General features: G+C 39.4%; 1 protein-coding gene across 2 annotated transcripts in view; it reads right to left on the bottom strand.

The window, feature by feature from the left end:
* Nucleotides 1-23,207, bottom strand: part of GSAP (gamma-secretase activating protein) — a 49,156-nt gene extending 25,949 nt beyond the window's left edge. For both annotated transcript variants that reach the window (XR_009959128.1, XM_062581620.1), the window contains exons 1-15: nt 23,072-23,207; nt 19,950-20,023; nt 15,358-15,414; nt 14,582-14,651; nt 14,132-14,188; nt 13,921-14,009; nt 13,461-13,530; nt 11,428-11,474; nt 10,033-10,137; nt 9,003-9,062; nt 8,166-8,209; nt 7,014-7,099; nt 2,986-3,063; nt 600-677; nt 31-123 (exon numbers count right to left, since the gene is read on the bottom strand). Coding sequence is in view for 1 of the 2 variants with exons in the window: in XM_062581620.1 (XP_062437604.1) it covers nt 31-123; nt 600-677; nt 2,986-3,063; nt 7,014-7,099; nt 8,166-8,209; nt 9,003-9,062; nt 10,033-10,137; nt 11,428-11,474; nt 13,461-13,530; nt 13,921-14,009; nt 14,132-14,188; nt 14,582-14,651; nt 15,358-15,414; nt 19,950-20,023; nt 23,072-23,156 (1,093 nt within the window). In the remaining variant the exon portion in view is untranslated. The remainder of the gene's footprint in view (nt 1-30; nt 124-599; nt 678-2,985; nt 3,064-7,013; nt 7,100-8,165; nt 8,210-9,002; nt 9,063-10,032; nt 10,138-11,427; nt 11,475-13,460; nt 13,531-13,920; nt 14,010-14,131; nt 14,189-14,581; nt 14,652-15,357; nt 15,415-19,949; nt 20,024-23,071) is intronic.
* Nucleotides 23,208-25,643: the final 2,436 nt, after the last annotated feature.

Here is a 25,643-nt window from a genome sequence, read left to right as displayed (position 1 = left end):
AATTACTTCAAAGCAGTAGTTTTACCATACCTGTCAGAAACAAACTATAGCACAGTAGATCAGGATGTTGAATATTCAGGAGGTGCAGGAACTGGCCAGGCAAATAAGCAGCCACATAATAATCTATTTAAAGAAATAACAGCAGTCAATTTAGTACTTGTTCACTTACTTGCTCTAAGAGGTTGTTTCACACAATTCTCATTTTGACACATTTCTCTTTGAAGGAATAGATTAGGTCTACGAAATATAAAAGGAGTTAATTAAAAGCAGCTGTTGTATTAACACAGGAAATACTAGCAATACATTTGGGTTTGTAGGGGAAGTTTCAAGAGGCTCAGGACACCCAAGAACTCACTAGCTGATCTCCAGAGCAGAGGCTGAGTTAATTTCAGGGGAAGTTTCTTACCAGCTCTTAGGCATCGCAGTATCAAATGCTAAATATAAACGTCAAGCAAAACAAAACAAAAGAAACACACAACTACTTAAAGTCAAGAAAAATAAATCTTTTCCTCTTAGCCCTCCCTCCTGGGTTAGCCATTCGTCTCCCTACCACGGACAGAGAATTGCAGTCACACAGGGAAACAACACCAATAACCTACCAAGATTCAAAAAAGCCACTTCCTTCAATTGATGGGTTTCTGCTCTTTCTAGAGAGACTGTAAAGGTTTTGTTGTAACCTGGGGAAAAAATAATAATATTAAAAAAAAAAACATACACCATCTGTTATAAGCCACATATGACCTTACAGCTAGAATCTTCAGCAGCTGTAAGCTGCTGTAAGCTACCCAGATAGTGACATTTCAGGCTATCTTATTGGTCTGTCTGCACAGATGGATTTACTTCATACTAAACAGAGTTGCTGCATACTTAGTAGACCTGCACCCATGCAACACAGTTCTTTAGTATATGGAAACTGGCCACACACTACAGAGTCTGTGTTCCTGTTTTAAGCAGCATTCCATCCCAGACTAAGCTTCCATGTAAAAATACATCTCTCTCCAAAAAAAACCTCCCCCTAAAAAAAAAAAAAAAAAAAAAAAAAAATCTATCTCCTCCTCAAAAACGTATATCTGTATTATATACATATCTTGCTGATTCTTCAATTGTTTTAAAGAACCCTCAGTTTGTTTATCTGCATACCTTGTTTCTCCAATTTAATTCACCTCTCAGTTTAAGACTCTAGCTGATTTCAGACCCACTATGCTTGATGGACTTAGCATCAGCACTGACATCATTTTATTCTCTTCCTTTGTCCAACAAGAACAGCACAGAACTCTATTTCATCAACCTCTGAGAGAAACTAAAGATTCAGGTAACTAAGGAAACAATGACCTGCCTCCAAACATCCAAGCTTAAGCATGGAATGAATGGTGTCATGATCTAATATGCTACCTAATAATCTGTGAAAACACAGAATAAGAGTTAGATCTACAATTTACAAGACCACCCAAGGAGGGGAGAAAAAAAAAGGGGGGGAAGGGGGAAGAAGAAGGATGACCCATGCTTCAGCCACCCAGGACTTTGATTCTTGACCCCAGCAGGAGATATCCTTTGTGCTGCTGCAAAAAAAAAAAAACAAAAAAAAAAAAAGAAACAGGAGATTTCCAAGACCAATAGCAACCCTTTAGATAAAGGGGAACTCAAAAGAAACAGTTTCTTTGACATGAGAAAGGCAATCACCTTGTTACTTGCCAACTTGAACACATGTAAGCTAATACTTGCACTGCAGAACACACCTGCAACATCACCACTTCTGCATTTCGGCTACATCAACTGACTGTGGGGACCTGCATTCACATGGAGAAGCAAGTTCTCCTTCTGAGTGTGCAGATGCTGCAGCACAGACTGAACTCCTTATGAGTCTCAAAAAAGTGGCTTATGCTCCTGATATGCCACTGCCTCTGTGGGGTCACTTCAGGTCCAGATGTATAATTCTCTATGATGAATCTTACATGAATCCAGAAACAGCTCCACATCAAAAAAACTCCATTCCATGGTCACTCCAGATGCATTTGGTCACCACCACCATCATATTTATCCTCACTCTCTTCCTGGTACACATACAGAGGCACAAGGGCCATGGCTGACTTAAAGTGATGCAACCTCCCATCAGCTACACACAAGACACATCAGAGGAAGTCAGCCCTTTGTTGTGAACCATCAGGGCTGACTGCTGCCACATCTAAAACAGACTTTTCAACAGTTTGCTAATGCCTTCAAGAACTCCAAAAATGAAATTCCAGCAGCAAAGTAACAGGTTAGCACAATTCCCAGCACTGAAGTCTTAAGTCATTTTCCTGACACATGAAAGCAAAGACTTGAGGTAAAACATTGCCTACTTGAATAAGGTTACTCCATTCTGTGCAGCTTCTCACTGAGAAATAATTCACCTCTCTCCTTCACTTACCAAATGAAAGAAAGATATCTTGCTAACATCATAAGTTTTGCTCTGATCAAGATGAAACAATATGCTTCATTCTTTCCAAGAAAAGAATTAGGGCCTAAAACTAAGAGCTAGGACCACCACTTACATATACAATTCTTAAAGTCAGTGTTTGTTGCACAGCTTGCTGTGGAAATGAAGTGTTGAACTGGAACTCTGAACGCACATTCAAGCTAAGAGCTGCTGGCTCCACTTTCTTATACACTGAATGACTTATGGCATAAGTACAGCACACCTGCAGCTCCCACAGATTTCATTAATGTTGTTTGCGGTCAGCATGTTGGAAAGCCTAGCTAGAAATATCCAATTAATAGCCATCACGAAGACATTGGTTTGAAGCAACTTGTTCAGTATCAGGCAGGAAGCCTACAGCAGGAAGGTTGACTTAGCAGCCAAGTGCAGCTGCTGTCTTTAAAAACGCGAGCCACAGAAGTTTACTGTCTGCAGGCTTAGGTAGTTCCTTGTTCTGCAAAGCATTCTGTAACTCTTTCAAAGTTACATTCTCCAAAACAAAGCAAGATAACTGAACGAGATAATCTTACCTTTATGTAAGAAATATATGGAGTATGTTATTTCATCAGGAATATCAGAGGCTAGACTGCAACACACACACAAGCCTCCTAAACAGATAAAAAGGAAAAGAAAATTACACTTGAAAATTGTGCACTTGAATACATGGACACCTTCACATTGCACAAAACTAAAGCAAGACTGTTACAGATCAGAAATGAACAATGATAATCTCTCAAAAAAGGTCAAGATTATAGAAATGCATATTACATAGTTCTTCAACTATCATTTACCTTGTGAGATGCAGAGTAAGAGAGAACAGAGGAGATAATATGTTACAATATAATTTTGTGTTCTGATATAGCCAGTTCTTCTGTTTAGGAGTACATTTTTAGCCCTTCCTCCTAGACATCATGCTTGCAGTCAAAAAATGATCAAGCCTTCTCTCCACAGTCTACCTCGATCTCTAGATATTTTCTGTTAAGGGACTATTAAACATGCACAGAACAACACAGTAAAATATGAAGTCTGACTGCTTTCTAAATAATAATTTCATATTGGCTATTAGAGCTTTCTCACACTAGAAATTATAACCCCTTCTCCACTCTCCAGTCCAAAGAGCCATAATTCCCTTTTTAGGAGAAAAGTCAGTCCTTGCACAAGCATATTTCAACCAAGGTACTTTGTGAAGGATCTTCCATCCTAATTCTAAATCATACTTATAGACTGCTTTGACTCAATTAGATGGTAGCCATCCTTCCATTATTAAAAAAAAATATATATATAGAAACAATACTTTAATCCACTTACTCCAATGCCTCAGCATACTGCTCTGGCATTCAAGTTAGAAAGGGCTTCCAAAGCACAGTCCCTAACTCAGTTGGGAAAGCCGGACCACAGCTATGACCATTCACCTTTTTTAAGTGATAAATTTTCAGCAAAGATAAAAGTATTGCTAACATTAATATTTCTCTTAAAAAAAAAAACAGAGGTTTATATACACAAAATATTCATAAAAGGGCACAATACAAAGAAAAGTGCAAGCACAAAAGCACACTTAACAAGATATTTTACTTAGTAAAATGCCTAATAGTTCAAACCACAAAGCTGTACCACGGCTGTTATATAGATCTGGCCCAGGTACTTCACATTTCTGGGGAAGGTAAATAATTTCTGAGACATATTATTTTTCTGCTTATTCTCACCAGGTTGAATATTGATGGGAAGTCTGATACAGTTTTCCTCGGATATTTAAGTTATTTAGACAACAGTTGGGCCATTTTGCCAGAGTACTTGGCATCTTTCAGAGTATGCATAATTTTTAAAGTAGCAGCATCAGGATTCAGTAGGGAGACTGAAAGAGCTCCAGCAAATCCACAATGCTGTTTTATTTCAACAAACAGCTCTGCTCTGACATACAAATTTCTTTCCCGCAAGCTGGAGGATAAGATGTATGCTATCCTGTAAGTTGCACAACATGCAAGGGAATCTATGCAGATTAAGGTATCAGTGGGTTTATATTCAAGCTGATCAAAAAAAGAGTGGCTCTGGGGACTACTAATGAGATGCATGTACTTTCATTGTTAGGATACTGGTCCAAATATTAACAACTTAAATTACAAATGACAGATAACATAATTAAATGGTGCTTCATTAACATAGATAGAAGGAGCACGATAGTCTCAGCTCAGCAAGTGTCCACAAAGCACCATTACAGCTGATACTGTTTTGGCAGTCTCCGAGCAGTCAGAGACTGAAAACGTAACAGATTCCTTTCCTACACTTAAACAGTGCTCTCTGAAAAATCAGAGCTGGGGTGCACTGATGCAGGGAAAGCTTGTACTCCTATTGTGCCTAGGCGGTAAGTGTTCTGTGCAAAGGCAGAACTAAGTCTCCTATACTATCCTCTTCCGTTCAATATCAATTTGGACAGACTCTTATCTTTTCAGGAATAAAAAACCCTCTCAATTAACAACAATGAAGAGGGGGGTAAAAGGCAGCATATGAAGTTCTAGTTGTATAGAATAATAGTAAGTTTCTATATTTAGCAGAGTTAGGAAACAATTGTAACTCTGCCATTTGGTAAATAAACACCACACCACAGAAAATGTAAGAGATTATTGAGTATAGACACGAAGACACCAAGTCTCTCTTAGGAAATTTAACTTCAAACTCCCGATTTCTCTTCAAACAGAATCTTAAAACACAATGTTGTACCAACATCTCAACATGGCATCTGAATGTCTCACAGTTCAAATATACCATTGCATTAGAGCTTGTACAGGCTTAGGAGAGGCCTGTCTCACCTAACTTCAGACATCACTGATTTAGGGTCCTTCAACAGCAACTGAAGACAGATGGAAGCAATCATGCTCTGGAGATACTTATTTCTCTCTGTAAACGTAGTCCAGATACTTAAGTTTTACGTGGATGAAGTCAGGTGAAGGTAACCCAGGATTTATGCTACCTTACTGTCTCCATTTTTCTGAAAATCCAGTAAATTTAACAGAAAAGCACTTCTAAAGCACTCAAAGACGACATAACCACAAAGTACTGTTTAAATAACCAAATGCTGAACACACAAAGTCAATTCTAAGACTAGAACTGTTTGATCTGTGCTAATCTATGACAAGTACATTAATCTTTATCTGGAGATATTTCATCTTGTTTATGCTGGTTGTAAGGGACAGGGCTACTTTTCTTCTACTACGGAAATCTGAGAGAGAAAGAGTGATTTTATCCAAAGTTCAGATCGACTGTAGTCACTAACAGTTTTATTAAATAGGAAATTGCATGGAATATTCCATTCTGAATTTATTCCAATTATTCCTTGCCAGAGATGGCTTAATGGAACAAAGAGATATCAGTATTAATAGTTAAAGCATGCTACCAATTCCATAGAAAGCATGGTCTATGTCCCAAAGAGCCTGTAGTCTAGTCCTGCAAGTCACCATGAAGAGGAGGCACAAAAGGGCACTAGAGAATGATTATCACTGTCCATCAACAACTGGATATGGTCTCAGCCCTGAAACCATTTGATCCAAACTGTCAGTTACTCAAAATGGATGGTGCAACATAATCTTTGGTTTCAAACATTCAATAGAACACCACATATAGCAATCCCACTTACTAACTGCAAATGTCAAACTGCATTTAACATTAAGCAAAAGGTTCAACATCTGATAGGTTCTATAGGCAATTTAAAAACTGTATTGCCAGATGGAAAAAGAACATTTTACATTAGAATAATCAGTCAACAGTCTAGTGGGAAGAAGATGGAAACTCATCCTAAGGTGCTTGAACCTGGACAAACCCCGGAGAGCACAAGTTTAAAAGGAAACATGTATATGCAAATTAATAACGTTTTCCATTATTGGGCAGATGGCTTGTATATGAAAGGCATCACAAAAATACTGTCTTACTAACAGAGAGTAAAAGTAGACTAATCTACATTCTAGAAGTCAGGATACTTGTATCAGATGCCCAGACAACAGATCTGGTCAGAATCTTATTTGAATTTACTGCCTTTAGAATATACTTTTGTCAGCTTTAACATTAAATTGCTATGGTCCTACACAGCTGTGCGTTGGGACCACCTGGATTCTGAAAGTAGCACAAAATGTTGCAGATGCTTAGTCAGAGAAGCTTCACCTTATGAGTGCATTGTATCAGCTCTTGGGCTACCAGTAAATTTCTGGATGACTGTTTTAGTGTTAATATATAAAACCTTAGGTAGCCCTGGACTCAAGTGTGTGTCTGTGTGTGTGTGAGTGTGTGTGTGTCTGTGTGCACACGCATCTTCGGTTTTCACAAGGTAAAAAAAATTAAAGAAAAAAACAAAAACAAAAAACAGAAATAGACTTATCACACTTACCACTCCTCCCTCTCCTCACAGAGATCTGTCAAGTACTCTTAAGAAAAAGTCTCACACTCACAGAAAAAAAAAAAAAACATTCAGTGTAACCTCTTATGAGGAAATTCTTAGTAATTATGATTATACTTCATGATAATTACATTTTGGAAAATATTTTAAAATGACAATATTGTATTTATTCATTACCTGCTTTATTTGTAAAAATCTGAAGATTCAAAGATTTAGGTGCAACTTCTTGGTCTTGACAATAATCATACCCAAAATTCACAAGTCTACGCACAAACAGAAGATCAGTAAGTAAACCTCTTCATCCACACTGACTCATCACAACACAAAGAACACATGAGAACAGTCACAAAGTGAAAGCAGGTTCTGCCCCAGTACTGGAAATTCGTCATCTATTACACATGAGAACTCAAAGGCCAAATTGGAGCCTGACTCTACTATTTACGTCTGTAAAGTTATATTTTAACCTGCAACTAGGCACAACAATATCAGCAGAAATACTGAAAAAGAAAAGGACCAAACTATGCTCACACGGAACTTACTATACCATGACATCTTTAAAAGTTGCAAGTGCTGTTTTTCCCATGTAGAACATGCAAGAGACGGTTATACGCAATCTGGCTTAGACTCCCCTCCATCCCTCAAGAAAGGATTTCACTCCTACAGGGATTTTCCCTGTGATTTCTAAAAGAATTCTAAGGGGAAAAAATATATTTATGAAGCTCTTACAAGTGCTGGATTTTTTCAGTATTAACTGTAACAGGATACGGAATCCAATGAATCTTACCCTTGAAACTGCAGGCAAGCTGCAAATAGCATGCTAGAGAAGAAAAGGAGCATAGGCAGCAGGAATGGTCTAGTGGTCTGGTTAACTGCCCAGTAAAATACGTAACGGCAATGAAAAATGGAGAGCTTCTCTTGACAGGAATATGGTCGGCATTTAAAAATCACCACTCCAGATTAATTACTGCACATCCATGACAGTAGAGGAGATTTAAGCAAGTTTCTTTACTTTGAACAGGTAAACAATAATCAAGAGAAGGACAGTTTAACCTATATTAACCTATAACTAACTAGTTCTTCAGCCAAATCATTCTCAAAAATGGTATCAAAAATAGTCAAGGATTCAATTATGTTTTACAGTTGACCGTGATAAAAGTGAGAGGAACTGGAGTTGGACAAGGTGCTTAAATTATTTCTATATTCCAGTTCCATGTATGCAACTCCAAGACAATGTCTTTCTGATGTAAGTTTTACTCAGGTTTATAGAAAGTGAGACTATGCATTAAAAGCAAACAAACAAAATACACCACTCCGCACACAAAAACTTACTTTAATCTTGTGTCACATACAGAAATATCCAGGTGCGATTCCAGCTGTCAATCCAAAAGCAGAATATACTTATGTTATTTAGTGAGGTCAGTATACTATGGCTAATATTTCAGTCCAGTAAAATGTGCAATATTTACATTTCACTAGACTAAACATTTTAAAAAAGAAAAACAAAGCTCATCTATCATCCTGTAATCCTTGCAGTCTCCCCAAAACCATTAAATAGTTACTACTTGTTTGAGTGTTTAAAAAAGGGGGGGAAAAAAAGTGCAATTACGGGATATGTAGCCTCCTGCATTAGAGCAATTTTCAGCTACCAGGACAAAAACCTAGTACATTTAAATGCTCATGCCAACAATTACAGTCATAATTTATATGTTCCATTCCATTTCTTGCCAATAGATGCTTTTCCGCCTCACTTAAAACCAGTACAGAAGTAATGTGTGATTTCTTTATCTGATTATTTTGATAATCTTGCTTTTAAGTACTTCAGTATAAGATCAGTGTGACGTTCATGAATGTCATTTACTTCTAGGTGAGTATATGTGCAATTCGACAGAAGCTAACTTACTGTAACTCGATCTGAATATATTCTTGAAAAATTTTTATGTATGTGCGTGTGTGTACATATATGTATATACATGTATATATGTGTATGTATGTGTGTATTTATATATATATTTTTTTTTTATAAAATACAAAAGACAAATGAAAAAACAAACATCGATTTCCCTCTGCAAAAAGTTCCCTGCCATAATAAAAACCAAACATATCTCAGTATCAGTGCCTGGAACTCAGCTATATCCAACTCAGAATAATGTAACACTAATGACTTACTACTGAGTTAAAATTTTCATCAGGATAAAACTGGATACATTTCAAAGTATTCCTTGATTCCTAGAATTAAGAGGATATGTTTTATAATTAATGAAACAATGCATACCATACAGACTGAGAAGTGACTAGATACTTCAGTACACTACACATCCAACCCATTTCACTAACAAATGTACAGCAAGGGGACAAAAGACAAATTAAAAACCACATATAAATCCCCACAATAGCACTATGACATACTTCCTTCCTGTCCCAGATCATTATCTGCCAATCATCTATAATTGTGTGGGCTCTTGCCTGAAGCCCAACATTATACGAGTCTCTCTTGTGTGCATGCATACACACACACACACAAAAATGTATTACAGAAGAAAAAAATTTCTGTAACTGTATCTTACTTCAGTCAGTTCAGCAAAGGCACCTCAGAAAGAAAAATAGGAATATGTTCTCCCTTGCAGTTTCTACTTCCTGTTACTTCCCAAAGCTCATTTATTTTTGGTGGGTGTGAAAAGTTGAGGAAAGTTATTTTTTATTTATGTAGAATACAAGTGCAGATAGTCCAACAGTCGGAGAAAGAAAGAAAAAAAAATGTCAGGGAGGGTTTGAGCACTTCTAGCCCAGCACCTGCCTTCATTTGGTGCACTTAATGCATCTGTATACAATTTACACTTTCTAGATCTGAACTTCTCTAGATCTGAACTCTTTCTAGAATTCAGGCAATATGTTCATGACAGTTTTTGGTAGATTTAGATCAGATTGAATAAAAAAGCTTTTTTAAAGCAAACAAAAAAAGGAAGTCTTCACAAACCTACCCTCTTCTACAGGAAGCACTGAAACCACCAGTTCTCTTGCAATTCATAATGTACAGACAGCAGTAAGGCAAGTCTGGCTTTTGGGTTGGGTTATTTGAGGTAGTAAGACAGATGACTATAATAAAAACCAAACTCACACCATTATTACCACACATGCTCAGAACTTTCCTATCATGAGATAGACAAGAACAGAACCACTAGAATGACTTGCACCTCACCTTTGGAACAATGTAGAAGAGTCTTTGTTCCATCATATCCCACTGTGCCCAAATGAGATCATCTGCAACTCTTGCTCTTGGAAGTTGACCAGAGTTTTGAATCACCTAAAGGGAAAAGTTAAAGGACTGTGTATTAGAAGTCAAATAAGGTTTTTGTAGTGACAACTGTGCACAGTCTGTGCTTTAGGAGATAAGCAATGCACAGGAGAGCCTTAAAAGCTAAGGTACTTGGAAAGAATATGCTACTTGTTCACTACACATGGTCTACCTCTGCTGTCTGCAAGGCACTCAATTTAAGGAGATCAGAAGGACAGTTCCAGGCTCCACCTACAACCAAATATTTTCTTTCATACTACCTTGATTCCAGAATTCACCACTCACGCTGCTTATAAAGCAAACAAAATAAAACAGCTGGCATGTTTCACCACATGGAACAGCAGAGGAATGAAATACCACAGCCAGTTCAGAACCAGCTACATGAACCACTGAAGAAAGACATTAGCTCCAAAAGGGAGTTTTATGTAAAGTCTCAGTCGTACAGAGAGTACTGATAGCAGGCAAAGGGCTAAAGTTGTGGAAAACTTCCAGAACTTTTTAAATGTACTCTTAGAAGATATCGGGAGATTTCACGTCAACACAAAACAAATCTGTTTTTTAGGAGGACATTATCTGATTGTTCAGTTGCACTGATATTCTTTATTCCAGCTACTGCAGACTACTTTATGAAATCTGCCTGCTTTAAAAACAAATGTATGCTTTAAGAAAAACATCTTAAAAGACTTTAAAGTGTTTCAAAATCAGGACCATAGCCTTTCCCCTTCAAACCTATAGCTGTCTATGAAATGGAACACTGGCTTTTATGATGCGATTATTTACTTACTAGATTAGATGTATGCCTAACAACAATAAGCATTTTAGGTAGAACATCCACAATAAATTTGTGAAGAGTTGTTATGTGAAACACAGGAAGAAAGATCAAGGTGAAAACGTTTCCTGCTTTTTTTTTTTTGGCTATGTTTTGTTTTTAATGAAGCCTAGACTGGGACACACAGTAGCCCAGAAGGCAAAGTTAGAAAGGTGACTGAACTCTGTGAATATTTTGAATGCTTTAAAAATAAGTGCATGCTGTTTTTTTTCCTAATTTCTAATAATGTTTTTGATCTAGACACATTTTGAGAGAAAGAAAAGCAGTAAGTGACCTTCCTCACAGGTTACATGGTACACAGGTTTTTAGAACAGCTTTGTTGTTAGTTGTGTAAGTAATCATACTGTCAATATTTTAATATATTTTGTGTTGTCCAAGTTACAGAAGCAGTTAGCTAAAACTACAGAAGACATATTTCTAATTTTTCAGTTAAAATATGACTTCAGAATCCAAGATTTTTCAAATCTTACCACTTTGTGTTCTTCTTCTGCAACATGGATGTCAAATTGTTCAATATCTTTAAAATAAAATAAAAAATCCTTAGAAACTATACATTTATTATGTTTTGATATAGTTAATAGAACAGTATGACCTCCCAGAGTGCTATGAGAGCACACTAGACCCATAAAATTCAACTTTGTATACGAGGAAATCTATGTGATGTATGAATGCAGGCACTTATTCAGGGACTTAGACTCCCTGGCTTACCTGAAACAGGGTGGCCTCAGCCACAGTGCCTAGTGGAAACAGTATCCTTGTCCACATCATTACAGCATGGTCAGGAAACGCACCAACGGAAACACCAAACCAAGCCAAGGAACACGCTTACAATGAAAGAGCATGCACAGCTTTGTGCTAGTGCCTGAGACTGCACCTTAGTCATGTTTCACTTCTTAGTACAAATACAGCTCATAATCCTTGCTCATGCAAAATTCCTAAGTTATTGGTAGTTTACCTATGTTCAGGGTGCAAGATTTGACTAACAGGTGTTACAAACAGCACTGATCAAAGCATTATGTAAATGGATTACTGGAATGAACTCTACCCACCTAATTCCAAATACCTAAAACTTGGCATTTAGCTTAGCAGAAAAGATAGGCCCCTTCAAAAAGATGGGAGGAGTGATCTTACTCTGTGATAAGAGCTGAAGACAAGAGGGATAAACTACCTTTTGCAAGTGTCCACCTCTATATGTTCACTCCTGAATTCATTCCTATTAGATTAGGCTGAACATTCGAAGTTACATGAAACATTTGTCCTACTCTTACCCCTCTTGGCATGCTGTTAAATCAGAATCCATCTGTCATAGTCAATTCATCTGCTCTGAATTTATACAGGTGGCTACAGAAGTCTAATTTAGTTTTACTAAGAAATCAGAAGACTGACTAACGAATACATAGACTCATAGAATCAGTAAGGTTGGAAGGGACCTCTCGAGATCCCAGAGAGACCCCTTGCTCAGCAGGGTCACCTAGAGCATGGTAGACAGGGTTGCATCCAGGCAGGCCTTGAACATCTCCAGAGGAGGAGACTCCACAACCTCTCTGGGCAACCTGTGCCAGTGCTCCGTCACTCCCCAGTGAAGAAATTCCCCCTCACATTCAGGCAGAACTTCCTGTGCTTCAGTTTCTGCCCATTGCCTCTTGTCCTGTCATGTGGAACAACTGAAGAGAGTCTGGCCCCATCCCCTTGACACCCTCCCTTCAGGTACTTGTACACATTGATCAGATCCCCCCTCAGTCTTCTCTTCCCCAGGCTAAACAGGCCCAGCTCTCGCAGCCGTTCCTCATAGGGCAGATGCTCCAGCCCTCTGATCATCTCTGTAGCCCTATGCTGGACTCTCTCCAGTAGCTCCACATCTCTCTTGGACTGGGGAGCCCAGAACTGGACACAGTACTCGAGGTGAGGCCTCCCCAGGGCTGAGGAGAGGGGCAGGATCACCTCCCTCCACCTGCTGGCAACACTCTTCCCAATGCACCCCAGGAGACCATTGGCTTTCTTGGACACAAGGGCACATTGCTGGCTCATGGTCAATTTGTCATCCACCAGCACTCCCAGGTCCTTCTCTGCAGAGCTGCTCTCCAGAAGGTCAGCCCCCAGCTTGTACTGGTGCCTAGGGTTATTTCTCCCTAGGTGCAGGGCTCTGCACTTGCCCTTGTTGAACCTCAGGAGGTTCCTCTCCGCCCAGCTCTCCAGCCTGTCCAGGTCTCTCTGAATGGCAGCACAGCCCTCTGGTGTATCTGCCACTCCTCCCAGCTTGGTATCATCTGCAAACTTGCTGAGGAGGCAACATGAACTAAGTAAAAAAAAAAATGCAGCCAAAGTTGGCAATTGTGGTAATACTGAAAAACAGTCTCAGTTTTCAGAAAACATCCACAGTATCCAGAAGAGTTCAGATCTTTTTTTTTTACTGTTTTTCCCATAAAAGCCTGTCAAAAATACAATCAATGATAACCACCCTAAAGTAAAAGAATGAAAACATGCTTTCAAAACATTAACTCACATTTATCTTCTGAAGCTAGCAAGAGACGACTTTCTGTAGAAGCACGTCTGCTTTCATCTGGATAAAGAAACTATACAAAAAGTTTTACAATAAATAAATAAAATCTTGCTTACCAAAATAATCTAGAACATTTATCATATACATTTTTACCTAATTGGGTATTCATATATTTTTAATAAAGCTGGCCACACTGACGAGGCACAATTAATAACAATAGCTGTTATTACAGGCTAATAGTCACCAATCACTATAAACAGGCTTAGATAGATTGAATAAAAAGTAGCCTTCATGTCAGAAAGATTCTACTTCATAAGCATTATATGAAGTATTATATGGGCAAATTATATCCATAATACTAACAGTTGGCAAGATAACATGAGGTATTTCTGCATTCAAATATCTTTTCACTTTAGCACAGTAGATGGAAAAGGTGTGTATTTAGATTAGGTAAATACCTTACCTGTACTCGAACACAGCTATCCACAGCCTTTAGGACTCTCACATTATTAATGGGATGAATTTCAACTAGCAAGGTTAAATATTTGGATACTGCAAAAAGAATATATGTTTCATGTAACTTCTGTTTAATATACAATTTTGTTTTCTAAAGAGAAATTAAGGCACAAGAGTACAGCATCTCTAACAGTATTAAAATAATGCACTTGTAGTACCTGACTGCAGTAGTCGACTTACTCTTTCTTCCTCTGTGTACTGACGAAAACTGACAGCTAATCAAGAAAAAAATACACAGTAAGTATGCGGATTTGCTATTGATCTTAGTGAACACCGTAAGAGAGCAAACATCAAAAACCCTACCAAAAACATATACTTTGCAGGAACAACAGCAGCTCCTCTAGATACAGGAGGTATGCGTAAATATATAAGGGAAGTGAACAACAGCGTGTCTTAGATTTCTGCTTTAATAAAAAACAAAAATGCAAATGTAATAAAGGTATATTTCCACCTACACTCTTTGGTGATGGACCCACTGACATATGCAGATAGTTATGAGCAACATATGGGTAAAAATAGACCAAAGTAGTACCATACCCAAACGTATCAAACTATTAATCACTTTTATCACAACATCAAAAAAAATTATTGATAAAATATGTATTTACCCAATAACGTCTTTTCACTGTTGACCGAGCAACTGATTATGTGCAGATCTCTCTCAAACATATAGAGGTGCTATTGAGAAAAACATTCATGACAATAAATCATTTTTAAACTGTATAAAGAAGACCATTTAATTACTCCTCCTTAAGAAAACACTGCTGACCAATGTCCTTTTCATTTTTAAAGTAAATGACATTTCAAGGTCAGAAAGCGTATTTTAAATGGGTTTTATCACTTCTCTTTTTCCTCATTTATTTGTTTGTGATTGGTTCTTCTGAGTCTCAGATCCTGCCACCAGATCTGCACAGCAGACCTCTATGTCAACATGAGGTTTCACCTATTTCATACAATTACGCACACACCTGCAAAGGATCCTATCCTACCATGGACCCTACCACTGAACTGCAGCACATTCAGGTTTAGAATTGTTTCTTAGAAATAGAAGCACCAGACTGAAGATGCATACAGAATACCAACCAACCAACCAACAAACACAACACATTTACTTTTTTGGACACATGCTCAGTGCAAGGAGTAAGGGAAAGGAAAGAGCTTGTTAGTTGTTTTCAAATAAAGACTGCAGATCTACCCAAAGTCATTCAGATGTCCGGTAATGTTCTACAACTTTACGCTACCAAGTGTCATTTGAATGCCTCTTAGTCCTCTCCTCTGTTTAATACAAATATTTGCTAGAAGTATAACATACTGTGCTAAAAGATCAAAGTCTAGAACGCTAAAGTACCATCCTCATCAGGTAGAAGTCTGGTGTTGTTCTCACCTCATTTTGTTTAGTTTGACGATCATACAATCCAATGTGGGTATTTCTCTGATTTCCCTGTAAATGAAAACATGTTAATAGTGATAATGTATAACATACAGAGTTAAATATTGATTTCTTTTTTCGTACTTCTTCCTCCTCACTTAAAAAAAAAAAAAAAAAAAAAAGACACATATCCACACATACTTCCTTGTCCTGTCATACGGGTAGTTCATTACCCCAATTCCAAGAAAGGGAGGCAAGAATGAGAAGTGCTTTTTTGTTTTGTTTTTTAAGAACTAACACATGGGACAAAGCTGAAACACTGCCAATTCACCGTCCACAAGCCATGTGCCTCTCTCTCACTTGGCTTCTAAACTATTTACTACAAGGGCAATGTGGCAAGGAAGAAATACTTCTGTACAAGCATGAAAGGGGATGTTATGCTGGTCCCCATGGCTGATATCCTAAACCTCCTTTAGGTTAGGTAGATACTTCCTGTAAAGTATCTTAATCCTAAAGCAGAGGGCACTAGTGTCAACTTGGCTCCCAGTGATCTGGCTGCAAGTGGGAAAAAGGATTTCAGCTTTGCCTTAGGAAATAGCTGTTTGAAGGCTGAGCATATTCACAAGCTCAAATGACATCATTAACTTGTTGCCTTTGAAAACAGAAAAAATATACACCTTCTCCAGCTTATTGATAATACATAGAATCATTGCTTGGGACACCTTAAGACTAAACAAATCAAAACATTTCTTCTTGATGATTTTTAACATGCTTTAAATTTTCAAGCTTTTTTGTTTGTTTGTTTTAAACTTTGTCTGGCAACACACAGCACATCTCAATTCAAGCTGAAATCCATTCAAGCATTCAAGGTATACTAAATTATGAAACTCAACTCAGTCACATAGCCTTGTACTCAGTAAGCATCATTGTTTTTAACCAGAGCTTGAGGGGGAAAGAAATAATCAATAGTTATTTACAAAATTATAGCTTCTCCAAAGCTAAAACAAAAGCTTGAGCGTTCTCATCCTCAAAGGTCTGCATCCGAGCATTGCTGTGGCAACAACATAATTCTTTTACTTTAGACAAGGAAAAGAAAATATACCCTAATATAAAGACACAGGCTTCAATCCTACTGATTTAAGGTTAGCAAGTGGATTCACAAATAATGATTCATTCCAAATGCACCTAACACTCTAGCATTCTCTGCACTTTGCTACCAAAAAATGCATTTTACAAGACTGGTATGATGACTGCATCAATATTAGTATTTACATCTGTGCACATGCTAACAAACTTGTTGTCTGATTTATTCCAAAGACTTTTGCACTGCTTTGCAAAATAGAAGTGCTCGCACTAGAATCCAGGTATATATATAAAAAAAAATCCCTTACCAAACTCTCAATGTTATTGAAGATAACAGATACTTCAAAATCTACAGTACCATGCAATACTCTAAAACAAGTTTGAAATAACATTCATTCCCACCTTCCCCTGAATTCAGATAGAATATGCTTTTTTTTTTTGTTTGTTTTTTTTTGTTTTTTTTCCTATTTGGCAGAAAAAGACTGTTTTGTGTCTATTAGGACAAAAGCCAGGAGAGTTAATTTTAGTTTACATCCCTGTTTGTATACTATCCTCACTGATAATGTCACTGCTAAAGTTTGCTGCTACAAAGCCAAAAGGAATGATTCACAAAAATAGGTACGTCTTGCAAAAGCAGTAGCTCGTTAGTTATGAAAAGTTTATAGTAAAGGAGTAGGAAAGAGAGAGAGAGATGTATTGACTAATTAAACTGCCTTTAGCAACTCAGTAAAATCTGTAATCTGTTAGAAGTAGTAATTACCATAACAGTGATGTCTCTAAAGCAAGTTTAGGGAGGCAGAAGGACTTGAAGCAATCTGTTTTCTCTAGACAAACCTTTCAGTGTTATGATGAGTATTATCAGAATAGAATAGCAAAACACAGACCACATCTATATTTTAGCACAAGTTTTGCAACAATTGTTGTCAAGTTGGGTCCTAAAGCTACTTGCCATTCCCAAAGATGCAATACACCAAGATTCTTTTCCCGTCTGTATAACTATGGATGACTACTCATCTTATAAAAGTTTTCAGTAAAATAGGGAGTAATAGAACTATACCCATACATTGCTAACGGACTGTTTCAGAAAAGGAAATGCTCGGCTTGAATCCTTCTTCTCTAAATCAGTGGTAAAGTGTTAAAACACAATCCTCTCGACATATGCTGTTCTTTTTGCTCAAGTGGCTTTTTAGAAATAGCATTCTACTCTTAAGGGGGAAAAAAAATTCAATCCCAAAGTATCGTGCACACTGCTTTAGGATATCACTGTCTGAAGGTGCGACCACAGCTCTCACAGACATAACTAGTTTAATAAACTGGGGGCACCAGAAAAAGCACAGCTGTAGCAGCTTAGGGCCCAAGCTGCCCAGGACCATGCTCAGTGCAGGGTAAGTGCTCAGCAGCTACAGCCTTGGCTGCCACAGGCGCACTCCTTCCCAATATACAGTCCAGCTGGATTAAAGCCTTGAGTGAGCTTTCGTGCAGACATACAAAAATGTTCGTATCATGCAGGCAGATAAGTGTGGGTATATTGACTCCCACTGACTTCAATAACATCTACGCCGGTACCAGCATCTTTACTGATCCAAGAAAGAAACACGTACTATGCATTATGAACCTCTTCTCTGTGGAAGAAGCATCATACATTTAATGTAATGCCACCCTAAAATACACTTGTTTGTTGTGAGAACACTCCAGAAGTATTTTCCAGTTTGCCCACAACAAGCATAAAAAGCCAACCACCCACACACACTTCCAGTACAAGGGAACAAAAAAAGGGAATCTAGATGCTGCTTCTGCTGTAGGCTGACTCATCCAGAAGAAAAATATCAGACACTTTATAATGGTAAGAGAACAGGAAAAAAAAAGAGAGAGAGAAAGAGAAAGAAAAAGCAGCAGCTGCATCTACTTCAGCATGGTATTTAAGAGGTAACAACATCACACAGAAGAGCTCTGCAGCTTGCTATTTCCAGTTCTCAGGCTTTGTCATCCAGCTACTTATACCATACAGGCTAGAAAAAGTCACTTTATTCCTAAAATTAGGAAGGAGAAACTACAGTGAACATTTTCAGAGACTGCCTATGTGAACTTTAGCTCCAGATTCAAGCAGTTAAATTTAGGAGTTTAAAACTTCCTCACAGTCTGCAGAGGTAAGGCCAATTCAGTCAATGAGTCTAGTGAGTCAGTCAGTTGCCCACTTTCCCTGCCCCACATACCTCCTCCCAAAGCAGAGGCTATATGCAGTCATTCTCCAAATTCCACTGACTGACCGTTTTGACCAGAGCCCCACTGACTGCAGCGGAAGCTTAGACACCTAGTACACATGTGGACACCTACACATAGGAGCTAAATTTCACTCCTCGTGTCTGTTCCAAGAGACTGATCATCATATAAGGCAGTTGGGCTCATTTGTCAGAAGCCCAAGGAGAGGGCAGTCACCTGAAGCTTAGTGTGAGGCTCAGCAGGTGCTAGCAAGAAGCAGTATCACACTATGCAATATTACATCTCCTGTTAGCAGCTGGATAGACTTTCAGAAACCATTTCTATAGTGCTGAGCAATGCCAAAAGCTTAACACATTATTTAACATTGTTTCTATGATTACTGTTGTCTCACACAGACTGCCTCCCTAAGTCTATGTGAAAGGAAATACCCACTCGTAGTTAAAGTATGTTATACCTTGATGAAAAGTCTCACCTCTTGTTTTAATCCTAAAAAAGCTAGAGAGTTTTAGTTCTGTTGAGTTAGAAGAGAATTGAAGGCAGTCCCATTTCACTGGAGTCTGCTATTTCCAATTTGCACCGTCCAAGAACCTATGATTCAGGAGATCCTCTAGAATCCAGCTGGGTCTACAGATTTCTCCAAGATAGAGAGCGGAAAACCACAGCTTCTTTCATTGAAAGGAAACCTTACCAATACACAGAGGAAAACCACAGCTTGCCTCATTGAGAGGAAACCTTCCCAAATCATTTGGAAATTTCTTGGAATTTTAGGAGAGTCAACAAAAAAGCTCTACCACGGAGAACCATAATCCTATTTTTAAAAAGGCTAATAGGGAAAAAACTAATAGAGAAAAAAAGGCAGAAACAGTTAGTTCTACATAAACAGCATGTTAAAATATCCATTGATAGGAATAAACATGTTGAATTAAAGTAGTCCGCGTTAACAGATGAAATTCTTCATAAGCAGCACATTTCTTCACCCTGAGAACTTCTCTGGTAAGTCCAACTACTGAATTAAAGAAATGGCTTGTCATTCAGAGTGAGATTCTGTCTCCAAGGGAAAAAAAAACAGCAAAAATCTTATAGACTTTAGTCAAGTCAGTACCTCACTCTCCATTTCATCATTCTTATCCTGTGCCTGAAGTAGAGACAGATACTTTCCCATTGTCCCAACACTCAAGTTGTAATCAGCCAGGTTTTTCAAGTTTTAAGTCTCATGGCAAAAAAATCTGAAGTACAAGAACTCAGAGACAAAGATGTATTGTTATTCTCTGGTATATTTTTATTAAGTTCTGAGGCTGACTTACCTTCCAGGTATAAATAATTTTTCCATCTCTTTCAACATTTACAACATAGAGTGCTGACGAATTCTCAGAAGTATCTGAAATTATAAGCATTAAAACATACAGAATTATGATTTGCCAATTAAACATAAATACATTTTTACATGAAAAAGCTTACTTACACACACCAAAATTACTCCATTCTTGAAAGAGAGAATTATTTCTTACACTATCATTTAATTCTACTAAACTTCAAAAAAATAATTAAGGGGATTCAAAGCAGACAGAAAAATATTTTTTTCCTAGGAATAATTCTAGGAGTAAAACTCTTAAATCCACATTATAACTACGATTCTAAATGGCCATTATCTTTTTCTGATGAAAGTGAAATGTGCTATTCACTGTCTTCTTTTTACAGAAAATAAAAATATTTGCATGTTTCTGTTATGCACAATACGACTCAAAGAGTTAGGTAGTGTCTCTGCACTCCAGCTCTCAGAACATTACGAAGAGGCAGAACCAGCATGATGAAAACTGTTGCTTGTCCCAGCTGCCTCTCCAGCATTTACAAAGGAACGGCTGGAAATAAACTACACAGATTAGCTTTCCAGAAAAAAAAAAAAAAAAAAAAAAAAGACCCCAAAACAAAAAAACAAAAACATGAATTAAGCAGCATGCCAATAGGTACCAGGAAATTAAGCAGCACAAGACACTATATAGTACAGTTTCAAATGTGAAGGAAGACATGAATGAAAAAGATGAAAAAGTAGCATTAAAAGGGAAACAGATGATCAGGAAGCTAGGATGAATACAGAAAGAGAAGAACACATCTGGACAAACATGCAGAAAGTGAAAAATAACACTGACTCTACAGTGTTACTGTTTACTCCACAGTTATCACATAACATTGATAGGAGGAAGAAACATGAAACTTAGTTTCACAAAGACAGATATTATAAGTTTGCTTGTACAGTTTGCAGTGATAAAAACCTTGTTAAAATATTGTTAGAAGCAAACAATTCTACATCTTTTATTTTATTGTAAGAAGACAAGGAAAATTCTTACCCTAGATTTAGTAACACAACACATCACTCAAAGTCCACTACAGTACCACTATGTTAAGAACAGCCAGTGATGACTGAGAAAGTCTCAGATAACCATGCATTCTGCTTTTCTTGTCATGAAAAAATCATGAAATTTAGCTACCAGGTCAAACTTCCAATATTAGCACAATAGTCTCCAAACAACTTGCACCGCAGACTTCTAAGATTAGTGCAGTAGTCTCCAAACAAATTGCAGTCTCTCTTGTACAATACTTCAATAGAACAGAATTTTTCTAAAGCAAAGATCCTACAAGAAACCTCCATGCCACTGAACTTCTCTATCTCCCCACACAGTCATTCAAAAGTTTCAAATTTCAGAGATGATTTTCATGTCACTGATCACCCTCAGTGAGAATATGGAGCAAAAGAGGAAGTGTACATCATCTCTGCCCTTGGAAAGTCCTGCAGTAAAACTCTGGATATACAATTACAACTTCCTCTTCTCCATGGCTTAGACCAGCAGAAGAAAGCCCAGAGAAAAAAAAATCCAACCTGCCCACCCAACAAGTTAAGTTTGTTATCAACATAGCCAGGAGAGTGCTCAGTTTGATTTCCTGAAGGCCCGTACACATAACTCAAAAAAAATGAATTGAATAAAGAGAACAAGGCTGGTTCTCCTTGCCTCCCATGCCCAAACCCCTCATAACTAATCCCAGCTCTCATGCCATGAGAAATTCTCACACACTATTTAGTGCTTTCAAGTCATCAGGAAAGAAAATAATAACTAATTAACATCTGAAATCACAGACGCAAAAATAGAACGAGTCTTAGAAATCAGTTGCTTTCTGTGTGCATGAGTATTTCTTTGAAGTTTAAATAAGTCTTTACAAATTCCCACGTCCTGGCTTCACGCTCCATTAAAAACCAAATCCACTACCAGATCAACAATTCTGCAGTAGTCTAATACATCCAGTACTACACTGGGATGGGGGAGAAGTCAATATATGCTGGTAGAAATTGAAATGCAATACAGCAACGTTAGCATTGGATCAAATGCCCCTTCCAAACTAATTACACTGAGTCTACAATGTCAGGTGCATTGATTGTATGAACAGTCTGTGTTACATTCTAAAAAGCTTATAATGATTGTCCCTTTCCTACACAAAATAGTAGCACCATTTCAGTATCTTTATGGAATAAATCCCAGGTGAAATGATTATATGTGCAGAATTTCAGAATTTTATCTCTGGATCCTTCAGTGGAGTCTACACCATCAATAGCTATTCAGTAAACTATCTAGTGTATGTAAAATAATTTTAACAATGGATTTTGTAACTAATGGACTGATAAAGAACTTTATTCACCAAAAGAGGTTAAGCTTTAATGGGAGATGCAAAGAAGTCAAAGCACTTATGCTTCAAGCTCACCACATCGTGCGTCAACTACCATCTATTTCTACTGAAGTAATGATTATTAATTATCCATTTCTGTTTTTCTAGACTAAGGTTTTCACAAGTTTTCAAAAAGCAGAACCAAGCCACCTGCCTTGCTGATGAACGATAAAGAACAAAAGCAATAAAAAAACCCAAAACAAAAAGCCGCTGGGCCAAAAATACACTGGGGTAATTCTTTTTTCTTTCTTTCTTTTTTTTTCCAACCACTACATGAAGCGCAAGTTAAGCCAACTATCCCACACTGCTGCGGCATCTCATGCTTCGTCTAATTTTAGTTAGCACTTCTCGTCTAGACCAAAGTGAGGGCTTTTTTTCTTTCATTTTTTCAGAAAGGGGAGCGGCGTGGGAGAGCGGACGAGGCGACAGGCTCTTTCTGACCGCACAAACGAGACCTAAGTGCGGAACGGCGGCGGGAACCGAAGCCAGGCGGGAGCGGCCCGCGGTGCGGCCGCGGCTCCTGCCGCGCCAGACGCTCCCCGCGGCCGGCACCTGCGCGCCCGCCCGCGGACGGCCGTTAAACGCCGCCACCCCCCGCCCCCGCCGCCGCGAGCAGGCCCCGCGGGAGCGGCGGGCCCGGCGGGGAAGGGGCGGCCGCAGACACCTTCTCCGGCGGAGCCCGCCGGCGCTGCGCCACCCGGCACGGCGTTACCTAGAGCCGCGGCCCAGCCCCGCGCCGCCAGCCACGGGACCACGTCCCTCTGCAGGTCAAACTCGGCTACCAGGCGAAGCAGCATGGCCGGGCCTGGCACGGCCCGGCCCCGCTGCACTCGGCCGCCGAGAGGCGCCCGCGCCGCCCCGGCTGCTGCGGGCGGTGGCGTGGGAGGGGCACCGCCATGTGCCCGCCCCCGTCGGGCCGCTTCACCGCCCATTGGGTGCGGCGGGTGTCGCTCATCCGGCGGCGGCGCGGAGTGGCCGGGCGAGCGCCCGCCTCCTCCGCAGGCCGCGGCAGGGCGGGGCGGGCGGCCGTTAGCGCGCGGGGCGATGGCGGTGAGGCGCGGGCTGCTTCACGCGCTCTTCGCCCGCGGCTCCCCGGGCCCGGGCGGCTTCCGGGGGCCCCCTCGGGGACCGCGGCGCCAGGGCGAGCGCGGGCACTTGCCTGCGTCCTCGCTCTGGGGCGCAGGTTGGGCTCCAAGGCCCTGGATTGCTCGCTGGGGCTGCTGAGGTGTGGCGGCCGCCCTCCCCCCCCCCCCCCGAGTGCTGGAAGCAGTGTGTCCCCGATATATATATACCTTTCCTAAAAGCTTTGCTCGGAGAATGACTCGGACTGCCTCGTGCTGTCGCCCCTGGGGTGAGGGCTAGGGTCAGGCTTCAGGCATAGGGTGGCCAAATCATTTGTGGTCATTCTCAGGTACAGCCTGTGCCCGGTAGTGTTGGCGGTTTTCCAGAATTTCCAGAGGACTCGCTATTTTCCCTAAACGCTCTTTACACAGTTGTTGAATAGATTGTGTCCGTGTACAGATCGCTTCAGCAGGCCACCCCTGAACTCGGGATGGCCTCCCAGACCAGGCCAGGCCGGATGCTGCCTTGCATCTCTCTCCCTTCCAGCAGCAGGAGAGTAAAGCTCGTGTACTCCCCGATTTCTCTTTTAGCTATTGTAAAGTGCTTGTAGCATTGATCAACCCTAATCCATGGCTAGCTATAGCCTGCCTATAATTCCAACTTCCCTTATGACAGGCGGTGCCTGATGGCAGCCAGGTGACAAGAGCATAAAAGTGGATTGGATGTACTAGCATACACCAAACTCGACGTGCTCCAGGGGCAGAACAGCTCGAGACGCTTCTAAGAGATAATATGGCAGCAAAGGTTTTTGCCTTTATCGCTAAGTTTTGGAGCGATCCAAAGATCAGAATCAGGTCACAAGGTCATACATCTGCATAGTGTGGATGCAAGGCAAGTTTGTAATCAAAATGCAAAGCAGATCTATGCTTTTCCGCAGGCTCTGTATTGTCAGCCCTTACAGTTTCATCACAATTTCATCATCGGCATTCTTAAAACTCCTTGAAGCAAGTGATTATGCAAGAATTTCAGATTATATTTTTCACTGTTGTGAAATAAAGCTTGAAGATGGGAGTGGAATATTTGTAGAAGAATAGAAGTAGAAAACAGAGATAAGGTCCCAAATGGATGCATTTTTAAGAGATGAAGTAGGGTTAATTCATAGCTGTGACTATTTGGGGTTGACACAACTGGAGGCAAGCAGAAGAAGGGAACTAAGCCAAAGAAATGACTTACTCTCCAACTATGTGCAAAAAGGGAAATTTTCACATGGAGATGACCTCCTGGGCCCAGAGCTGTAGAGTGCAGTTAAGGCCAGGATGAGATCAATTGGCAGAATCTAACATTGATCTAACAATGTGAAATTAAAAAAAAATTAGGAAATATGTACCAAAGAGTTTACCACTGATAGCAGTCATTCCAAATGTCAAAGAAAAAGAAGGAAAATTAGATACTGCTGCTCAGTTAGATGGTCCTGCAGTTTGGAAAGAGATTCAACTTGTCACTGATGTTTTGTTTTAAAAATCAACCATGACTCTTATTACAGAGCCTCTTTTTCTTAAAAAAAAGAGTCCACATAATTGATGGATGAATTATGTGATGTGTACAGACTGAGAATCATGATGCTGCTGTTCTTCTGAACTGTCTTACACAATACGTGAAAGGCTTTTCAGATATATAAAGTTAAACAGAATAACTGCTGTGTTTGCTGTAGAACTTATACTTTGCCTTAGAACTTATAGTCAACATGATTAAAGGAAATGGAAAATGTTCTTATATAGTGTAAGCTAGTGAGTAGCCATGTAGCAAATGGGTTTTGAGGTGATGCCTCCACTCATGGTGTGTGCACAGGACCAATTCCACGATCCTTATTCAGGAAGGTTGTTCCAAGAGTTTGTACAAGTAAAGACTCACAGTCAACTATGCAGCAGGAAAAGCCTTTCTTGTTGAAGAAGTAGCTAAAAATAAAATTTCCCCTACAACTGAGTTTTCACTGCAAATGACTTTGCTCTTCGTGATTTTTGTGAAGAATATATTGTATTATCTACATAAAGTTAGTAAATATGCTTTCTTGACACTACTAGGATAGAGTGGGACCTAAACTCCACTGCACCATCCTGGGAACTTGGAAGCTTCTCTGGTGTTAGTCCCTGAAGCCAAAGCAAGAGGAACTCTCTCAGAGGTTTCCCTTACTGATGTCTTTTCAGTTAGAAGAAGGAAGTAGT

The sequence above is a fragment of the Rhea pennata genome, chromosome 1 (assembly GCF_028389875.1).
Source record: "Rhea pennata isolate bPtePen1 chromosome 1, bPtePen1.pri, whole genome shotgun sequence".
Lineage (NCBI taxonomy): Eukaryota > Metazoa > Chordata > Aves > Rheiformes > Rheidae > Rhea > Rhea pennata.
This window is presented reverse-complemented; position numbering and strand designations above follow the sequence as displayed.